The sequence below is a fragment of the Engystomops pustulosus genome, chromosome 7 (genome assembly GCF_040894005.1).
Source record: "Engystomops pustulosus chromosome 7, aEngPut4.maternal, whole genome shotgun sequence".
NCBI classification, from domain to species: Eukaryota; Metazoa; Chordata; class Amphibia; order Anura; family Leptodactylidae; genus Engystomops; species Engystomops pustulosus.
In genome coordinates this window covers 85,335,630-85,351,712 of record NC_092417.1, presented here as the reverse complement: position 1 = coordinate 85,351,712, position 16,083 = coordinate 85,335,630, and the positions used below count along the sequence as shown (strand labels likewise).

Genomic DNA, 16,083 nt, shown 5'->3' with positions numbered 1-16,083 from the left:
GGAAGAGACCACCTTCAGTGGAGAACATATGCTTATTACTTCCAGCTCAGGGGGCACATGCCTGGCATTTACCAGTCTATTCGAATAGATCTGCTTCTGGTAAATACCAATAATTTTTCCATTAAAATGGTTTTACCCAAGTTATAAGAGAAATTTAGGCAGAATTGTCATTATGGAGTCTAGAAAAGCTGAGTGACTGCTTTTCCGGGACAAGATCGCATTAAGAAACAGCTAAAACAGAGCGTTACTGAGGGATTTTCTCTCATTTGAGGGGATGCTGGTATAATGCAGAGCTTCTGGGGCTGTCATAAAGCACAGGGAGAGCTAACATACGCAAACAGATTAAACTCTGAAGAATAATCTACAATTGCATCTGACTCAGGTGCCCAGCAGGAAGCAGAGAAATTGGCTCCTGCGGAAATGTTTCACTTGAAGTATCAGATATAAGAGTGCAACCAGCAGAGAGGAGCCATGAAGGAGATGAGAAAGGGAGACCTGGGACCAGCAGTGATCAAGGATTTCCAATTACAAGCTCTCACTTCGGAGCACTTACCTCCACCAGGTTTTCTAATTAAACCAGAAAATTAAACTACATTGCTGGAGGTCTGAGTAATGGAGCAGCAGCTATGTTCATCGCTCAGTGATGTCAGCACCATGGTCAACTTTCATAGCTGCATCTTCTAATGTACAGGGTGGGCATTTTAGAAGGATACGCCTACATGAAACGGGAATGGTTGGTGATAATAACTTCCTGTTTGTGGTAAATTAGTATATGAGAGGGAGGGAACTTTTCAAGATGGGTGGTGATCATGGTGGCCATTTGGGTTCCAACTTTTTTTCCAATGGAAAGAGGGCCATGTAACACATCAAACTTTATAATTTACAATTTTACAAGAAAAACACTTTATGTTTAAGATCACACTAAAATGTGTGCCCAGGCTTCCAGTATCCGTTGTATCTTCACAGCATAGACAATCCCCAGATGACCCCAAAGATAAAAATCGAAGGGGGTCATATCAGGAGACCTTGGTGGCCATTCAACTGGTCCACGACGACCAATCCACTTTCCAAGGAACTGTTCATGTAGGAATGCTTGAGGTCATCTGAAGGCAATGGTCTATGCTGTGAAGATATGAGAATTGCAGCATCTGAAACAATGGATACTGGAAACCTGTGCTAGCATTTTTTCTGCATTGTTGTTATCAGTGTGTCAAGAGTGGGAGAAGAGGGTTGTATTGACAATCCAACACAATGGGCAGCACTTTGAACACATATTTTAAGTGATCATAAACTTGTAAACAACTCATGAAAGAATAAAGTTATGTTAAAACCAAGCACGCCAACTCAAATAGTTTGATTTCTTACAAGACCCTATTCCTATTGGGGTAAAAAAAGTTGGATGCAAAATGGTCGACTTCAAAAATGGTCACCATGGTCAACACCCATCTTGAAAAGTTTCCCTCCTCCCATATACTAATGGGCCACAAACAGGAAGCGGATGTCATCAACCATTTTATTTAGGTGTATCCATATGAATGGTCCACCTTGTATATCAAAATAAAACTGTGCTAAAATCAGAAACTCAACCAAATTCTATTCATTTCCATTGCTTTATCTGTTCCTGAAAAAGCTGAGACATCAAATGGGGTTATAAATGTCATAAATGAATAGTGAATATGATCACAGTAAATTGTGCAATATACTTTATTACCGAAATATGTTGCTTTAACCTTCTTTTTCCCCTGCTTTCTTCTTTATTTAAGCACTTTGTATAAATCAGCTTTCTGTTTTGTCCTCTACTGACAGCCGAGAGATAAAGGATCCTGATAATGCGTCTAATGATTTAAAGTAAATCTATTTTTTGGTATCTGTCTTTTCTTGGTAAGTCTAGCAGCACAGTCTCTCACTGAAGCCGGCAGAGGATCAGGAGCTTGTGTGCATGCATAGAGCTACCCTCCAGCTGGCGACGTCCCATAGCCACTGCTCTTGCACGTGTCCTGCTGCCACGTTGACAGGCAGCATGGACACACAGGGTGATGGTACTGCAGTGGCTACTCAGGGGGTGAAGTAGCCTTAGCCCTAGGAGGTCACAAAGGCCCCACCACCACTGTGCCCGTCCAACTTATTGGTAGTGCCTGGACACAGTGGCTAAATGATTGTTGCACTTCACAGTTTAAAGATTACACATAGCAGGGTATATCTGTCACTTTGTTCAATAGGTTCATGGGACCCTGGGTGATAATAAATATAACTCATTACAGCTCCTGCATGACTTGCCATGTATGTGTCTGAAAAGTACCATCAATTTGCGCACCATCACAGACCACCTACCAATTCAGTTCATATGTTTCCTAGTGAAATAACAGGTTCTAGAAACTTTGGGCCATCACTTGGAATACCAATCTGTAATTCTAGGGTCATGGAGTAAGTGTTCTACTTACGGAGACTTTGCCTAGTAAGGCCGCCTTGCAGGTGTGTGGAGAATTATAGCCATTGATGGTCCGCTAAGGGATTCTATGAAATATGCAAATAGGTTTTCCTAGGTGGGACAAGGAAAACCATGCTTCTTTGCTACCTTGCAAGCCAGCCCCTTACCATCAAGCATAACTTTCAGCCATGATATGGGATTGAAATCAAACCAGTATATCTATTACAGAAGGAACAGATTCCCAACGGTAGACTGCACTTTTTTTTATGTGGTTGCAATTTGTTTTTTAGTACAGTGTATGACTTAGCTGATTGAAAGGATTATGAATAGGGCTGGGAAGTAAAATTTCCATTCATAGGACCAGCGGGGCTGCAAGGCTGCACCAGACTTGTAGCCACTGTTGCTCCACTAGTGGACCAACTCTACCAGAGTGAAGCACTACTGAAGCACCAATGGCTATAAGTCTCCACACACCTGCAAGGCTGCCTTAATTAGCAAAGTGTCTGTAAGTAGAACTCTTTTTTTGACCCTAGTCAAAAGGCTCACTCAGCTAAACCAGTCCCCTACACTGTACTGAAGAGACTCAACCACGTTGAAACGTTGCTGTCTACAGTTGGGAATCTGTTCCTTCTGGAACATCATATCATTCCTGATAGTCGTGCTTTATGGTAAGGAAGTTGCCTTACAAGCAGGGACGTAACTAGGAGAGGAAGGGCCACATTGAGTATCGTTGATGTGCAGCCGGATCTGCTAATTGTTGGGCAGTGGGCAGGGACAGATGAAAGGATGGGCCCGGGCAGCGCAAAATTAATAAACATTAAAAAAAACTCACTCCTCCTCCTCTGCGCCAGGCAAACTTATTTGCATATTTCCTAGAATCTGTAATTCTATGCAGATACTGTATTTCTTAGTTCTATCTGGTTCTGGCAAAAATAGAGGGTGTCACCAAGCATCTGCATTCTTCAGTATCGTCTGGGAAATGAACCCAAGCAATCATACTATCAATAAAGCTGCTACAAGTTGGTCACCCAGTTCTCTCAGAGTCCTGCTGATCCTAAATAAGCAGTGATTGAGGAAAAGGAAAGATGATTTAGAATGAGGATGACAATCCATGGGGAAACTGTAAAGGAGTTAAAACAAACAAAATAATTGTCTGAAAAGGAATATTTAGAAATGTTGACAAGAGAAGTTAAGTATGAATAGGTAATGGACAGGAACAGGCACACATGTACAGATTGCTGTGCCTCCTTTATGCCTTAACTACTGAGAACTGGGCCCAATCTGTAAGCTCCAGTAATGTCTCACTTCCAGCCTTCGTCTTCCCATACCGCTACAGATTTTCAATTATAGCTTATTAGGCAGCTGCGAGCAATTATGGTGGCACTGGCAGGGAAGTGGGTGCTGATAAAATGCAGGCAATTTCACTTAAACACTGTTATCTGGAGATGGGGTGCCAATACTTCTACAACATGTGATTTAAATGTGACTCCGAGATGTTAGATATACTCATTACTGACCTGTAAGGCATACGTTCAGTCTGAAATTTAAAGAATTTACTATTCAGTTTCCTGCTCTTCACTTGATCCTTTACAGATGACCGAATGCCATTTGTTAGCATGCAGTGCAGTCTGTAGACTGCTGTTGAGAAGAAGTGACATGGTAATCCCTGTATGAGGATATATTTTTGTTAACCTCTCTTTATAAATTAGTACATCACTGAACAAGGGGGCTTAGAGAATATCAAGTACAATAAAATTTAAACTTTATTTGATATGCCTTAAAATAAATAAAAGAATGTGATTTTTAGGTATCAACCCTGCACCAAGGTTGTCTGTGTCTAAAAAGGTATGTCTGACCCCAAATTCAGCACACATATAGGCTGGCATTAACTGAGATCATAAAGACTAATGCAGGGGCTCATAGGCTGGTATGTGATAAATAGAGCCCACTGTGTGACAAATAGGAGGCATGTACCAAGTGCATGCAACCACATTCGTCCTGTGACTACCTGGTACACTCTATTTCCAACAGCCCTCCTCAAGATAGTAAGATACACTTAGTATATATCAAATCCAACCCCAGACATAACACAGTTTCCTCAACCTAGGCTGGGATCGGAATAAATTAAGTGGAGGCTAAATGCTAATATAAAATCGGATAGCAGTGGCAGCGCCCTCAGGGAGACGCTGGGAATTTAAACCTAAAACCCCACTTTCCTATGAGCTCAAGGAGTCGCTCACGACCAATGCACAGAACCGTAACACACAGGCCCCCACACTGGACATGCCCCGTCGTGTCATACATGTTCCAGCCATAGGCCAGGCCGGAGGTGGACAACCAACTCAGATCACATACTCGCAAGTCATGGTGCCTGTCTCAAAGGACCGCCCCGACTTCACATGGTGATTGGACAGCTATGGGGTGGTAAATGTAAACAATGATGATAAGCCACTCCCATCTAGAAGACAGGCAAGGAGTTACGGGGTTGTGCGCTTACAGAACCATGAAATCGATTAGCGATAAACAGAGGAGATAACTTGCAGATTACTGAATATTGAGGAAAGTCGTTACAGAGGTGTGTATCCAAATACACACAGGCCACCTCAGGCAAAACGCAAGATTGGTATAAGACAAGGGGCACGTACTGTTATTGCATGAAGAGAATAGAGGACTCCCCCCAGAATTCCAGGGAGGTACCTCTGGGTGGACCTTAGCAGGAGGATTGTAAATTCAGAATTCCAAGTGTGATTAGCTACGTAAGGGACCATCACAGGAAACTAGCAAAGGACAGCTTCTCACTGAGACCATTTGGTTCCACCGTATTCAGGGTGTAGATCCATCTCGTCTCCTTTTGTTGGATCCACCTATCCAAGTTGCCCCCCCTTGTTTCGGGGTCTCACCTTTTCACCTGAAACCGTAGCCTTCTAGGATTGCTATTGTGGCACCCGGCAAAGTGTTTTGCCAAAGTGTTATCACGTTGGTTCCTGATGTCCCCTACAAGCTCTTGTATTATGACAGTACATTTTGCCCATGAAGTTTACTGGGCAGGGCCATGACAACATGTAGACAGCTCCTTCTGTCCTAAAGTTGGTATAATCCCTGATGGAGTAAGTCTCGCCTGTACTGGGGCCCTGAAAGGTGTTCCCCAGTAGAACCACTGGGCACACATTGCAGTTGCCACACCTAAAGGTGGCAGTTCTATCCAAAACCCATGTACGAGGAGAACGGGCAGGCTCAAGATGACTATGAAGGAGCCGGTCTCTTAGGTTTTTCCCCCTCCGATATGTGACTGATGGATATGGTAATAGGGAACCTTTCAAGTCTTAATCTTGTCTCAAGATCCGCCAATACTTGCTCAGGATCCGTTTAACTGCATCAGTAATCGTGTCAAAAGTGCCAGAGTATGATGTTATCATTCTCCCTAGTTTTCGGACTCAGGAGATCTTCTCTTCTCGATGTAAGAGCATGCTGAAAGGCCATTGTGACAGTCCTTCAGATCCCTAGCTTGTAACAAAACATCCTCCATGTGACTACAGTTTCGGCGCAGTCTGAGAAACTGTCCTTTTGGTATACCCCTTTTAAGGGGGTTGGGTGAAAGTTTTCCCAACGTAATAGACTGCTTGTCGCTGTTTCTTTCCTGTGTACCCTTGTCTGTAGTTGCCCATCAACAGTCTTAGAAATTCATATAACCAGAAATGCAATAGATTTCTCATGAATGTCACTGGTAAATTTCAAGCCCATGTCATTCACGTTCAATGCCTGGACAAATTCGTGAAAATCAGAGGGGGTAGAAGACCAGAGGATAAGTATATCTATATATCAGATCCAGATGGACATATGAGATTTCCACCTGGCATATTCCTCTGAGAAAACTATTCGGTCCTCCCACCAGCCGAGGTATAGGTTAGCATAGCTGGGGGCCATTGGGCAAAAGTAACATGGACCTGCATTGTCTACAGTTTTACTAAATGTTTGGACAAATATAGATCAATCCCAATGTAATAGAGATGGGTGATCGATACTATCCACACAGAACCCCAACATTATAGAAATGGATAATGGATGTAATGAAACTGACCCCTTTTACAGATCTGAACTGTAAACGGTCCTTATATTTATGCCCCACAGTCCAGAGTCTGCCTGTCTGTCAACAATTTCCCGATAAGCATTGCACCCTCTCGCCAAGCAGAAAATAATAACTATTCAGTGTTTTGCTGCTTCCTTCCAGCAGAAAATAAATATCAATTAGCATTCATGCAGAACGTGACAGCATGCCGGCAACTTAAGAAATATATTCTTGTCCTCAAGGAGAGAAACTTTGAAGAACACAAGAAAAAAATTGCTAAGCGCAGTCAGAAGTCGTATCTTGCTGCCCGAAATCCTGTTGTAACATTTCCTAAATGCTCTGCTGGCTGTGCGCCGGCTTCGCCGTCTACGAAAGCCAGACTGGCTGGTATAGGAGATGTGAAGGGGAGAACAGTGGGGACCGGAGATGAAAAACACAGCTGGGGCTTCTCTTTTTATTCTACTTTCAAGTCCTAACTAAAGCACGGCAGCGTCTTCCTGGCCGTACGGACGCAGCCTCATTGCACAATGAATTCAGGCTTTTGCTTTATAGATTCCTACCGGCGTGACGCTTTGGAGGCAAGCTTACCGGATAGCAGTTATTTGTGTTGTTCTGATTAGGAGCCCCTGCCCGGCTGAAACACGTTTCTGGAAGTAAACAAGTTTCATGGAGTTTTTTTTTTTTTCCAGACTGTGTGTGTGGGTTTTACTTTCCATCTCCCATAGTTGAATCCAATTGCGGTTGAAAGTCACCTCCATGCCGGGAGTAACAATTTTCTCCAAGCTATTGTAGAAATGTATTTTCTTTGTATCCAGCGTTGACCGTTACTGTGCCAAAAAACCCACTTGTCCCCAAGTGTTTTTACGCAGCCCCCAAACACAGTTGGAAGTCACAGGCATAACAAACAATAATGGCTTTATTATATTCCACTGCAAATTTTCTGTGACATTTTGATGAAATAATTACGGGGTAGAGACAATTGGCTGGCAGAACCCGATTGGTGGTGCCAGCCAGGAGAAGAGGAGAGAAATAATTACAGCTTCTGTAGAATTCTTTAAGACAGGCGGATACATTTTAGGCTCACATTCACAAATAAATCATTTGAGTATGAAAACTAAGAGGGGACTGGTGCAGAATATTGAAATATTAAATTGAATGTTAAAAGTCCAGGCAGAAAACAGTCCCAGTCTTCCTTTGTGATTATAATAAAAGAACTTTGCTTTACATATGAATCTCAAGATTTTATATTCCAGTTACAGTAAAGTGCTATTATGCAGCATAAGGGCAAAGGTCTCCAATATCCCCTGTTGCTTCAATGTGCACATGACCTACCATACTGTGATGCATTGTGGAGCGCCGAGTGACACTATATTGTGCACTTATTCTAAAATAGAATACATTACAGTGGAGTTCATTATAGGTTCTGAGTTGGTAATGTGCGACATTACCAACTCAGGAAGCCAGCAGGGCTGTAAAATGCAGCTCTGAATGTGTATGGAGCATAGAGCACAATTTAACTGACTTTTCTTTGTACTCAAACAAGTTTAAAAGAAAGCTGTTCCAATACAGGCAGTTACATACAAGATAGAGTCCATAGTTTTGTTTTTCAGCTGAATTTGTAAGTAAGTTGATACTGTATATTTTATAATTGTAGATCCAGGCTTTCCTCGGACTTTCAAAATTTATTTCTGTAATGGGACTAAGGATTATCAATAAAGTTTCATTGCAGACACCTTACAGCTGATTATTGCAATCTGGGACTATAGTAACATCCAGAGAGCTTCACCAGAGGTCACAGTGAGCAGAGGGGTCTGTCTTTAACTAGGGGTCGTCTGTAAGTCGGGTGTCCTTAGGGACCACCTGTATGTAAATGATTATATACTCAACCCAGCAACCCAAGCATCCACTGTATAATGATATAGAGCTTCAATCATCTGGTCAGTTTCCCACAGGTCGCACTGACACTGTCACATATCCAAAATGTGTATAGGTCGGCTATTGCTAATGGTTTCTGAATTATTATAGAACAACTTAACTGTTATATTATTATTTAGTTATACAGCACCATTAATTCCATGGTGCTGTACTATCAATAAGTGGTTCACATACATTATATTACAAGACAAGAACATTTGCAAGAAGAAAATCTACAGAGATCTGGAACAAGTGGATGGAGGACCCTGCCAGTGATGACCTACAATCTATATGGGAAAGTTTGTGTAGACAAGAGGAACATAAAAGGGAACATATAGAGATATTTCTAAAGAAAGTTAATCTCCCTGCTCTAAATGTGGATCAAAATATTGGGTTAAACGCACCTATTGAGGAATCAGAGGTAATAGAAGTAATTCACTAAAGAAATCAAAGGCTCCAGATTTTGACAACATTATTTAATGAATTTGGTAGTGGTTTTCCAATTCCAAGAGGAATGCTAGAGGTTAGGATTATTGTGATACATAAAGGGGGAACGATCGTACCTCTCCAAAAAATTTTGTCCAATTTCATTGCTAAATTCAGATATTAAAATCTTTGCCTCCATTCTAGCTAACAAAATAAGAAAGGTAATAAAAAAGTTGATTCCAAAAGACCAGCTGGGCTTTATGTCAAAATCTCAGGTGAGAGATGCTATTAGAAGAGCTATTGACATGATTCAGATTGCAGGAGGGTTGGATGCCCCTAGTGCACTCTTGACTTTGGATGCTGAAAAGGCATACGACAGGGTGCACTGGGGCGGCCCGCCTACGCAAATTTGGCTTCAGTGGGACATATTTGCAGTCAATTCTATCCTTATCTAAAAACCAATCTGCACACATAGCATGCTAATCCTAAGCGTTCTCATCAGAAACCTTCGAGCTCACAAATGGAACAAGGCAGGGATGTCCCCTTACTCCGTATATGTTTTATCTGGCCATAGAGCCGTTGGCACAGGCTATTAAAGAAGATAACTGCATTGTAGGCATAAATGATCCAAGAAATTTTGTTGTCACTCTATATGGGGACGATATTCTGATTGCCTGTTCTAAACCTCTAGACTCAGTTAAATATCTTCTGGATATTATAGATTTGTATTCAAATGCTTCCTATTATAAATTGAACACAAATAAATCTCAGATAATGACTATTAACAGTAACGAAGAACTAAACCGTCATCTGCAGGACCTTTATCCATTCATCTGGCCAGATAAACGTCTGTCATATATAGGGATTGTGATTGAAACTAATGCAGAGGAAATTGTCAACTAACTTATTATATAAAGTTAAAAAAGAACTAAACAAAGTAGCAAAAATAAGCTTCACCTGGATAGCTAGGATTAAAGTGGTCAAATGTTAATTTTACTGATAATTCTATTCTATTTTCGATGTATCCCATTGGCATTTCGTAAAAGAACTTTAAAAGGGTTTTCCCATGAACAAAGTTAGTTCCTATCCACAGGATAAGGCCTAATTTGCTGATCAGTGGGGTTGTCAGTGCTGAGACCCCCACAGATCAATACACTACAATACAACTTTATTGATCCCCTGGGGGGACATAATTTTGTACATAGTGTTCTGGTGATTGTTACACAGAGACAGTTATAAGATACTAATACATAAATACTTCTTACATGTTGCTAGTTCCTTGGTTGCATACAAACATAGTTACAGGAAATTGCGATACAGCACAATACAGGTAACATGACACATTACATTACATATGGGGAAGCAATTACGGTACAAAAAATACTGTATACCAGTCACAATAACACAGAGACACAGACTAGACAGACATGTGTAGGGGATATTACACGAGGGGCTGGGACTAGAGCCTTGGTGCAGCAGCACCAAGACAAGAATTAGGAAAGATCTAACAGATAAAGTCCCTTTGTTCACAAAAAGGAGGGGTCCGGTGGGGTCCCATGTACCTCCATCGGACCCTTCGTTGCTTCATTAGGCTAATGAAGCAGACGGCTGCGCATGACCGTGCTGCGCTAGGTGATCTCAGTGAGCTCCATAGAGGTTAATGGAGCAGAACGGCCATCTGTTCCATTAGTCTGACGGACCCCTTTTTTTCAGGATCTGTGAGGATCTCTTGACTGAGACCCCTACTGATGAGCAAGTTAGGCCCTATCCCGTAGACAGGGCCTAACTTTTGTTTGTGGGGAACCCCTTTAAGGGAACTGCAGGATATGACAATGACATTTTTGGGGCTGGGAAAAGATCCTGTATTTCAAGAAAGACATTAATTATTCCACTCTTTTGGAGGAATGGGAATTCATTCGTATAATCACCATTATATGGCAAACATTGTTAGAATCTGTCAAACCACTTTGGATTTCAAAAAACCCTTGTTTTTGGGCATGTCTACAAAAGTTTATAAATAATGGTATTCCATCTAAAGCATTTTTGATTAGCTACATTTTCAACATCATGGAAATAAAGAAACTTAACTGTGAAGTTACCAAAACTATTTTAAAATCCTGGATTCAATATATTAAGGTGAATAAAAGCACAAAGACTAGACCAATGGCATATTTCTGTCACAACTACATGGTTTGTAAGTAAAATATTTGTGTCAGCAAGAGCAGAAATAGCTTCCAACTGGAAAAGTTCTACTTCTCCCAATTTTTCTAAATGTGATTAGTAGAATAAAAGAGTATCATATTTATGAAAAAGCGCTGTTGGATAATGGGAAGATTGATACCCCAAATGTAAGAGAAAACTGGAGGCTTTTTCTGGAGTTGTTAAATTAGAACTAAATTAGAATTACCGTATATACACGAGTAAAAGCCGAGACCTTTAATTTTACCACCAAAAACTGGGAAAACCCATTGACTTGAGTATAAGCCGAGGATGGGAAATGCATTGGTCCCAGACCCCCCAGTATATAGCCAACCAGCCCCCAGCAGTATACAGCCAGCCCAGCCTGCCCCCAGTAGTATACAGCCAGCCCAGGCTGCCCCCAGTAGTATACAGCCGCCCAGCCTGCTCCCAGTAGTATACAGCCTGCACCCAGTAGTATTCAGCCTGCCCCCAGTAGAATATAGCCCAGCCCAGCATTAAAAAAAAAAAAAAAAACTTACATACTCACCCTCCGGTGGCCGCGATGTGCAGCGCTGCTCCCCCGATGTCCGCGCGGCTCGTCTTCAGGCTTCCGCACCCGTCTTCTTTCTTCTGCTGAGCGCCGCCATTGATCTCTCCTGGCAGGCACGTAGTATGACGCGCTGCTGCTGACGTCATACTAGGCGCCGCCCAGGGGAAAAACATGGCGGCGCTCAGCAGAAGAAAGAAGACGGGCGCGGAAGGCAGAAGACGAGCCGTGCGGACATCGGGGGAGGAGCGCTGCACATCGGGGCCACCGGAGGGTGAGTATATAAGTTTATTATTTTTTAAGTATTTTTTACGAGTATATTGACTTGTGTATAAGCCGAGGGGACGTTATTCAGCACATTTTTTGTGCTGAAAAACTCGGCTTATACACGAGTATATACGGTAGATTAAAGATATAGGACCATATTTCCTAAAATCGTTTAAATTATTTAGGTCATTAACCATGCTTGCTTTAGGCTTCCTTTGTCTTCTTTAGAGCTATTGAGTAAATGTGCTGAAAAACCCTAACCCTAAAAACAAAATGTGTACTCACCTTCCGATGCCCCCCCAGCAGATCCTCTTCTATCCATCGCGCATGCTGACATTCTAATGGCATCGGCACACACTATAATGTCAGCAAACGGCTGACGTAATGATGCCTGCGACGGGCGCAGGGGACACGGCTGTAGTCGTGATGGATAGAAAAGGACCTGGGGGGGGAGAGGGGGCCTCGGAAGGTGAGTAAACTTTTTTTCCCCCTACAAGTATTATATTGGGGGCAGGGGCTGCAGGCTATATTCTGTGGGGGGGGGGGGGGAGGGGCTGCAGGCTATATTCTGGGGGGGGGTGTGCAGGCTATATACTACGGGGGGCTGGCTAGCTATATACTACAGGGGGCTGGCAGGCTGTATAATACAGGGGGCTGGCAGGCTATATACCACAGGGGGCTGGCAGGCTATATACTACAGGGGCTGGCAGGTTGTATACTACAGGGGCTGGTTGGCTATATACTACAGGGGTTGGCAGATTATATAATACAGGGGCTGGCAGGCTATATACTACAGGGGGCTGGCAGGCTATATATTACGGGGGGCTGGCAGGCTATATACTACAGGGGGCTGGCAGGCTATATACTACAGGGGGCTGGCAGGCTATTTACTACAGGGGCTGGCTGGCTATATACTACATGGGCTGGCTGTCTATATACTGGGGGGCTGTGACCAATGTATTTCCCATCCTCACCTTATACTCGAGTCAATAGGTTTTTCCTAATTTTTTTGTGTTAAAATTAGGGGCCTCGGCATGTACTCGGGTCGGCTTATACTCAAGAATATACGGTATCTTATATGGATCCTAATGTCTTGTTTGTTTTGTAAAATTTTGTATATTATGCGGAAAATAAATAAAGCAATTACCACCAATATGTTGGCTTTTTATGCAAGGGGATATTCCATCTATTAATTATATTTAGGTTTAAAAAAATGTCATACATGAAAAATCTAATCAATGAAAAGCTTTATTTACAACATTGGGGCTCATTTACTAAGGGTCCGAATGCCGCACGTTTGACGGGTTTCCCGAATATTTCCGATTTGTGCCTTATTGCCCCAGGATTTTGTTGCACGCGTTCGGATTGTGTTGCATCGGCGCCGGTTTTCATGTGACAGAAATGGGGGGGGGGGGGGCATGGCTGACGGACAACCCAACGGATTTGGAAAAACCGCGGAATTTATAAAAAAAATTGTGTCACAAGATCAGCGGTTACATGCACCGGAAAGAAGAAGGTGAACTCCAGTAGACTTCGGCGCAGCAGCGACACCTGCTGGATATCGGGCACACGATCTTAGTGAATCCTGGCAGTGTCGGACAACATGTCGCGGGATCGCCACTGGACCGGGTAAATAAATGTGCCCCATTGATCAAAAACATAAGCTCAATCATTGGTCCATGTAATTGGATTGTAAAAGAGTTACACACTATGTGTCCCCAAGCTTTATAATAATACAAGTACCGAATACCCTTAAGCTTACCAAATAAAGAAGTGCCAACCCCACCAATAACTAAACATCATCTAAAAAGGCAAGTGCTTATTACCCCATCAACAATAATCCAGTAGCTCTACTTGTGACACTAAATAAAAAAAATAATAAATGTAGGTTCTAAGTACACCAAGAAAACTGGAAAGGAAATTCAGTCGGCATAACTGAAATATCAGACTAGACATTGATTTCCGAGGCTGCAGTACTTCCATTTCCCAGTCTCCTGACAGCTCATTAAAGAAGTGAATGCTTCCGGCCATGTCCAAATCCAGACATTCACCCACAAAGGGAACTCAGCAGGAGATAGAACTTATAAAACCAACACTACAGAAAGAAAAGTAACAGGATCACAGTGGACCTACCTCCCAGATGTATTCCTCAGGATGGCAAGAGCATCTGGAAAGCCATCCATGTTGTAATCTCCGACATGCAGGGTGATGGGCAGAGATTGAAGATGTGTAGAGTCCTGGGGCACAAAACCCCAAATAGTGTTGGCATAGGTAAAGTTTAGCAGAACTGGGATCCACTGCAAGATAAATGAAAACTCAGCATTATCATACAGTCAAGGGTCAGTGGTCGCATGACAGCTTCACTCTTACCATCGATATGAATTTAGCAAAAAGTTTACTTATGCCAGAATGAAAGTTGAAAGCTGATTAAAGGGACATTATCACCCAAATATTTTAATCTACTAGCTCCCTTAGGTAGGGTTTGAAATGTATTGAAACAAGCAGAGAAGAGTCATATTTTACCAGAGATGAATTGAGAACTCTATCTTTATCAGTATCAAGCATTTCCAACTATGTTTTTAACATCCCGTAAAACATTACGCTGCACACAGTTTAATGGGGTAAAATCTGCTGACTGTGTCTAAACCCAGAAAAATAAATGGCTACATTGAAGAAGGCAAAGGAGTTAATATTTTTAATAGATCCTTATTTCTTTTAATTAATTCTATTTCTTTTTTATTCTACCAATTTCCACTGAAATTAACCAAACCTCACAGAATATCAGTCTGTGAACCGTTCTGGTAAGAGGTCAAGAATTTTACTCTGCAGTTTCATTAACAAATGACGAATGTTTTTTTCCTTTGGTCAAAAATTCTATTCATCACTCTCACACAAAGCTTCATAGTTATCATTTACTTTTAATGCTTTTATCAGTTTTATCTAATGACATACTTATTCTGTAGAAACAACATAGCCCCAATACAATGGAAGCCCTTGACTAGTTCTCTTCATCAAGTTGTTTCCCATTCTATTCGCTATTTTTTTTTTTTCTTTTGACTTTAAGTGTCCCTACAATTCCATCCAATTATAATCATTAGGACCTCTGCACAAGACTCTTTGGGCTTTCTATGGTTGCCTTGGCAACTGTACCGCCCAGCATACAGAGTGTATCTCCTTATGTGCTGTCAGATAGAGTACCAGAATGAAATAGGAGGGACATTTTAACTATTAAATTACGGATGTAAAACCCAATGTGTATTTATCATATGGCTGGAAACTAGTATAAAAAAAGTCAAACATCCTAGGACACCTTTTTATGGTTCAATCAATGGACAAAGAAACGTACAAAATAGAACATTATAGCAACAAGAAAACCGGAGTTTACAGGTGAATAGGTGCGATGTAGAACAAACAAGTAAATACAAGTACAAAAGCCAACATGGTATTTGTGTTCCATAACAAGGGGCTCCATCCGGAGTTGTGTGGCGACGTTGCATATTGACCAGAGTGGCCCTAAGTCAAGAATGCTTGGCCACTATCTGGCACTAAATTTGGCCTACAAGAGGACTAGATCCGGAGGCATGAATAGAGTTAGATAGTGGGCAGAATTACAATTATCACCTGTAGCATGAAAGTATATTGTAACAGAGGGCACACTGACATTGGGGTAGGGTTAATATGGATTATTCTCCATACGGCAAGGTGAAGTGGAAGTAAGGACTAACGTCCCTTTGCCAACTATGTAGGTGCCGCAGGAGACCTAGGTGAACAAGACTGCAGTGGCCCTGTGGCCTTACAAAGGGCCCGGATAGAAAAACACCTGCAGTAGGTGGGACAACCGGCATCAGCAGATTAGTTAATGATTAGAGTAAGGCGAGACAAAAAAGTTAGAAGAAAAGGGAAAGAGTAGTGTAGCTAAAGAAAAGAAAGAGAGGTGGAAGGAACTTAGTATGAAAAGACCAAGGCAAAAGGGAGGAGCATGGAGGAGGAGGAAAAAAAGGAAGGGGTTTTTATGGTCTCACTACCCAATGCTAGGAAGGCTGTTGAGCAGAACCTTGAATATCATCCAAGGTTGCCAGAATGTAAAAGAAAAGCTGCCTTCACTGCCAACTTCTCCACCAGGACACCAAGCTAGTAATTGGTGATAGGGTCTGTTTTTATTTAAGCAATGTTCAGAATGTGGCAGCAATTTTGAAACTTGCCCTTGAATTTTAGATCAAGGACAAGTTTCTGCGTATTGAAAATCACCAAACA

The 16,083-nt window shown here is 42.0% G+C and overlaps 1 protein-coding gene across 2 annotated transcripts in view; it reads right to left on the bottom strand.

The window, feature by feature from the left end:
• The window catches only part of ITFG1 (integrin alpha FG-GAP repeat containing 1), a 162,995-nt gene that overhangs the window by 67,796 nt on the left and 79,116 nt on the right, over nucleotides 1-16,083 (bottom strand). For both annotated transcript variants that reach the window (XM_072117170.1, XM_072117171.1), the window contains exon 10: nucleotides 13,963-14,126. In XM_072117170.1, the coding sequence (XP_071973271.1) occupies nucleotides 13,963-14,126 (164 nt within the window). The remainder of the gene's footprint in view (nucleotides 1-13,962; nucleotides 14,127-16,083) is intronic.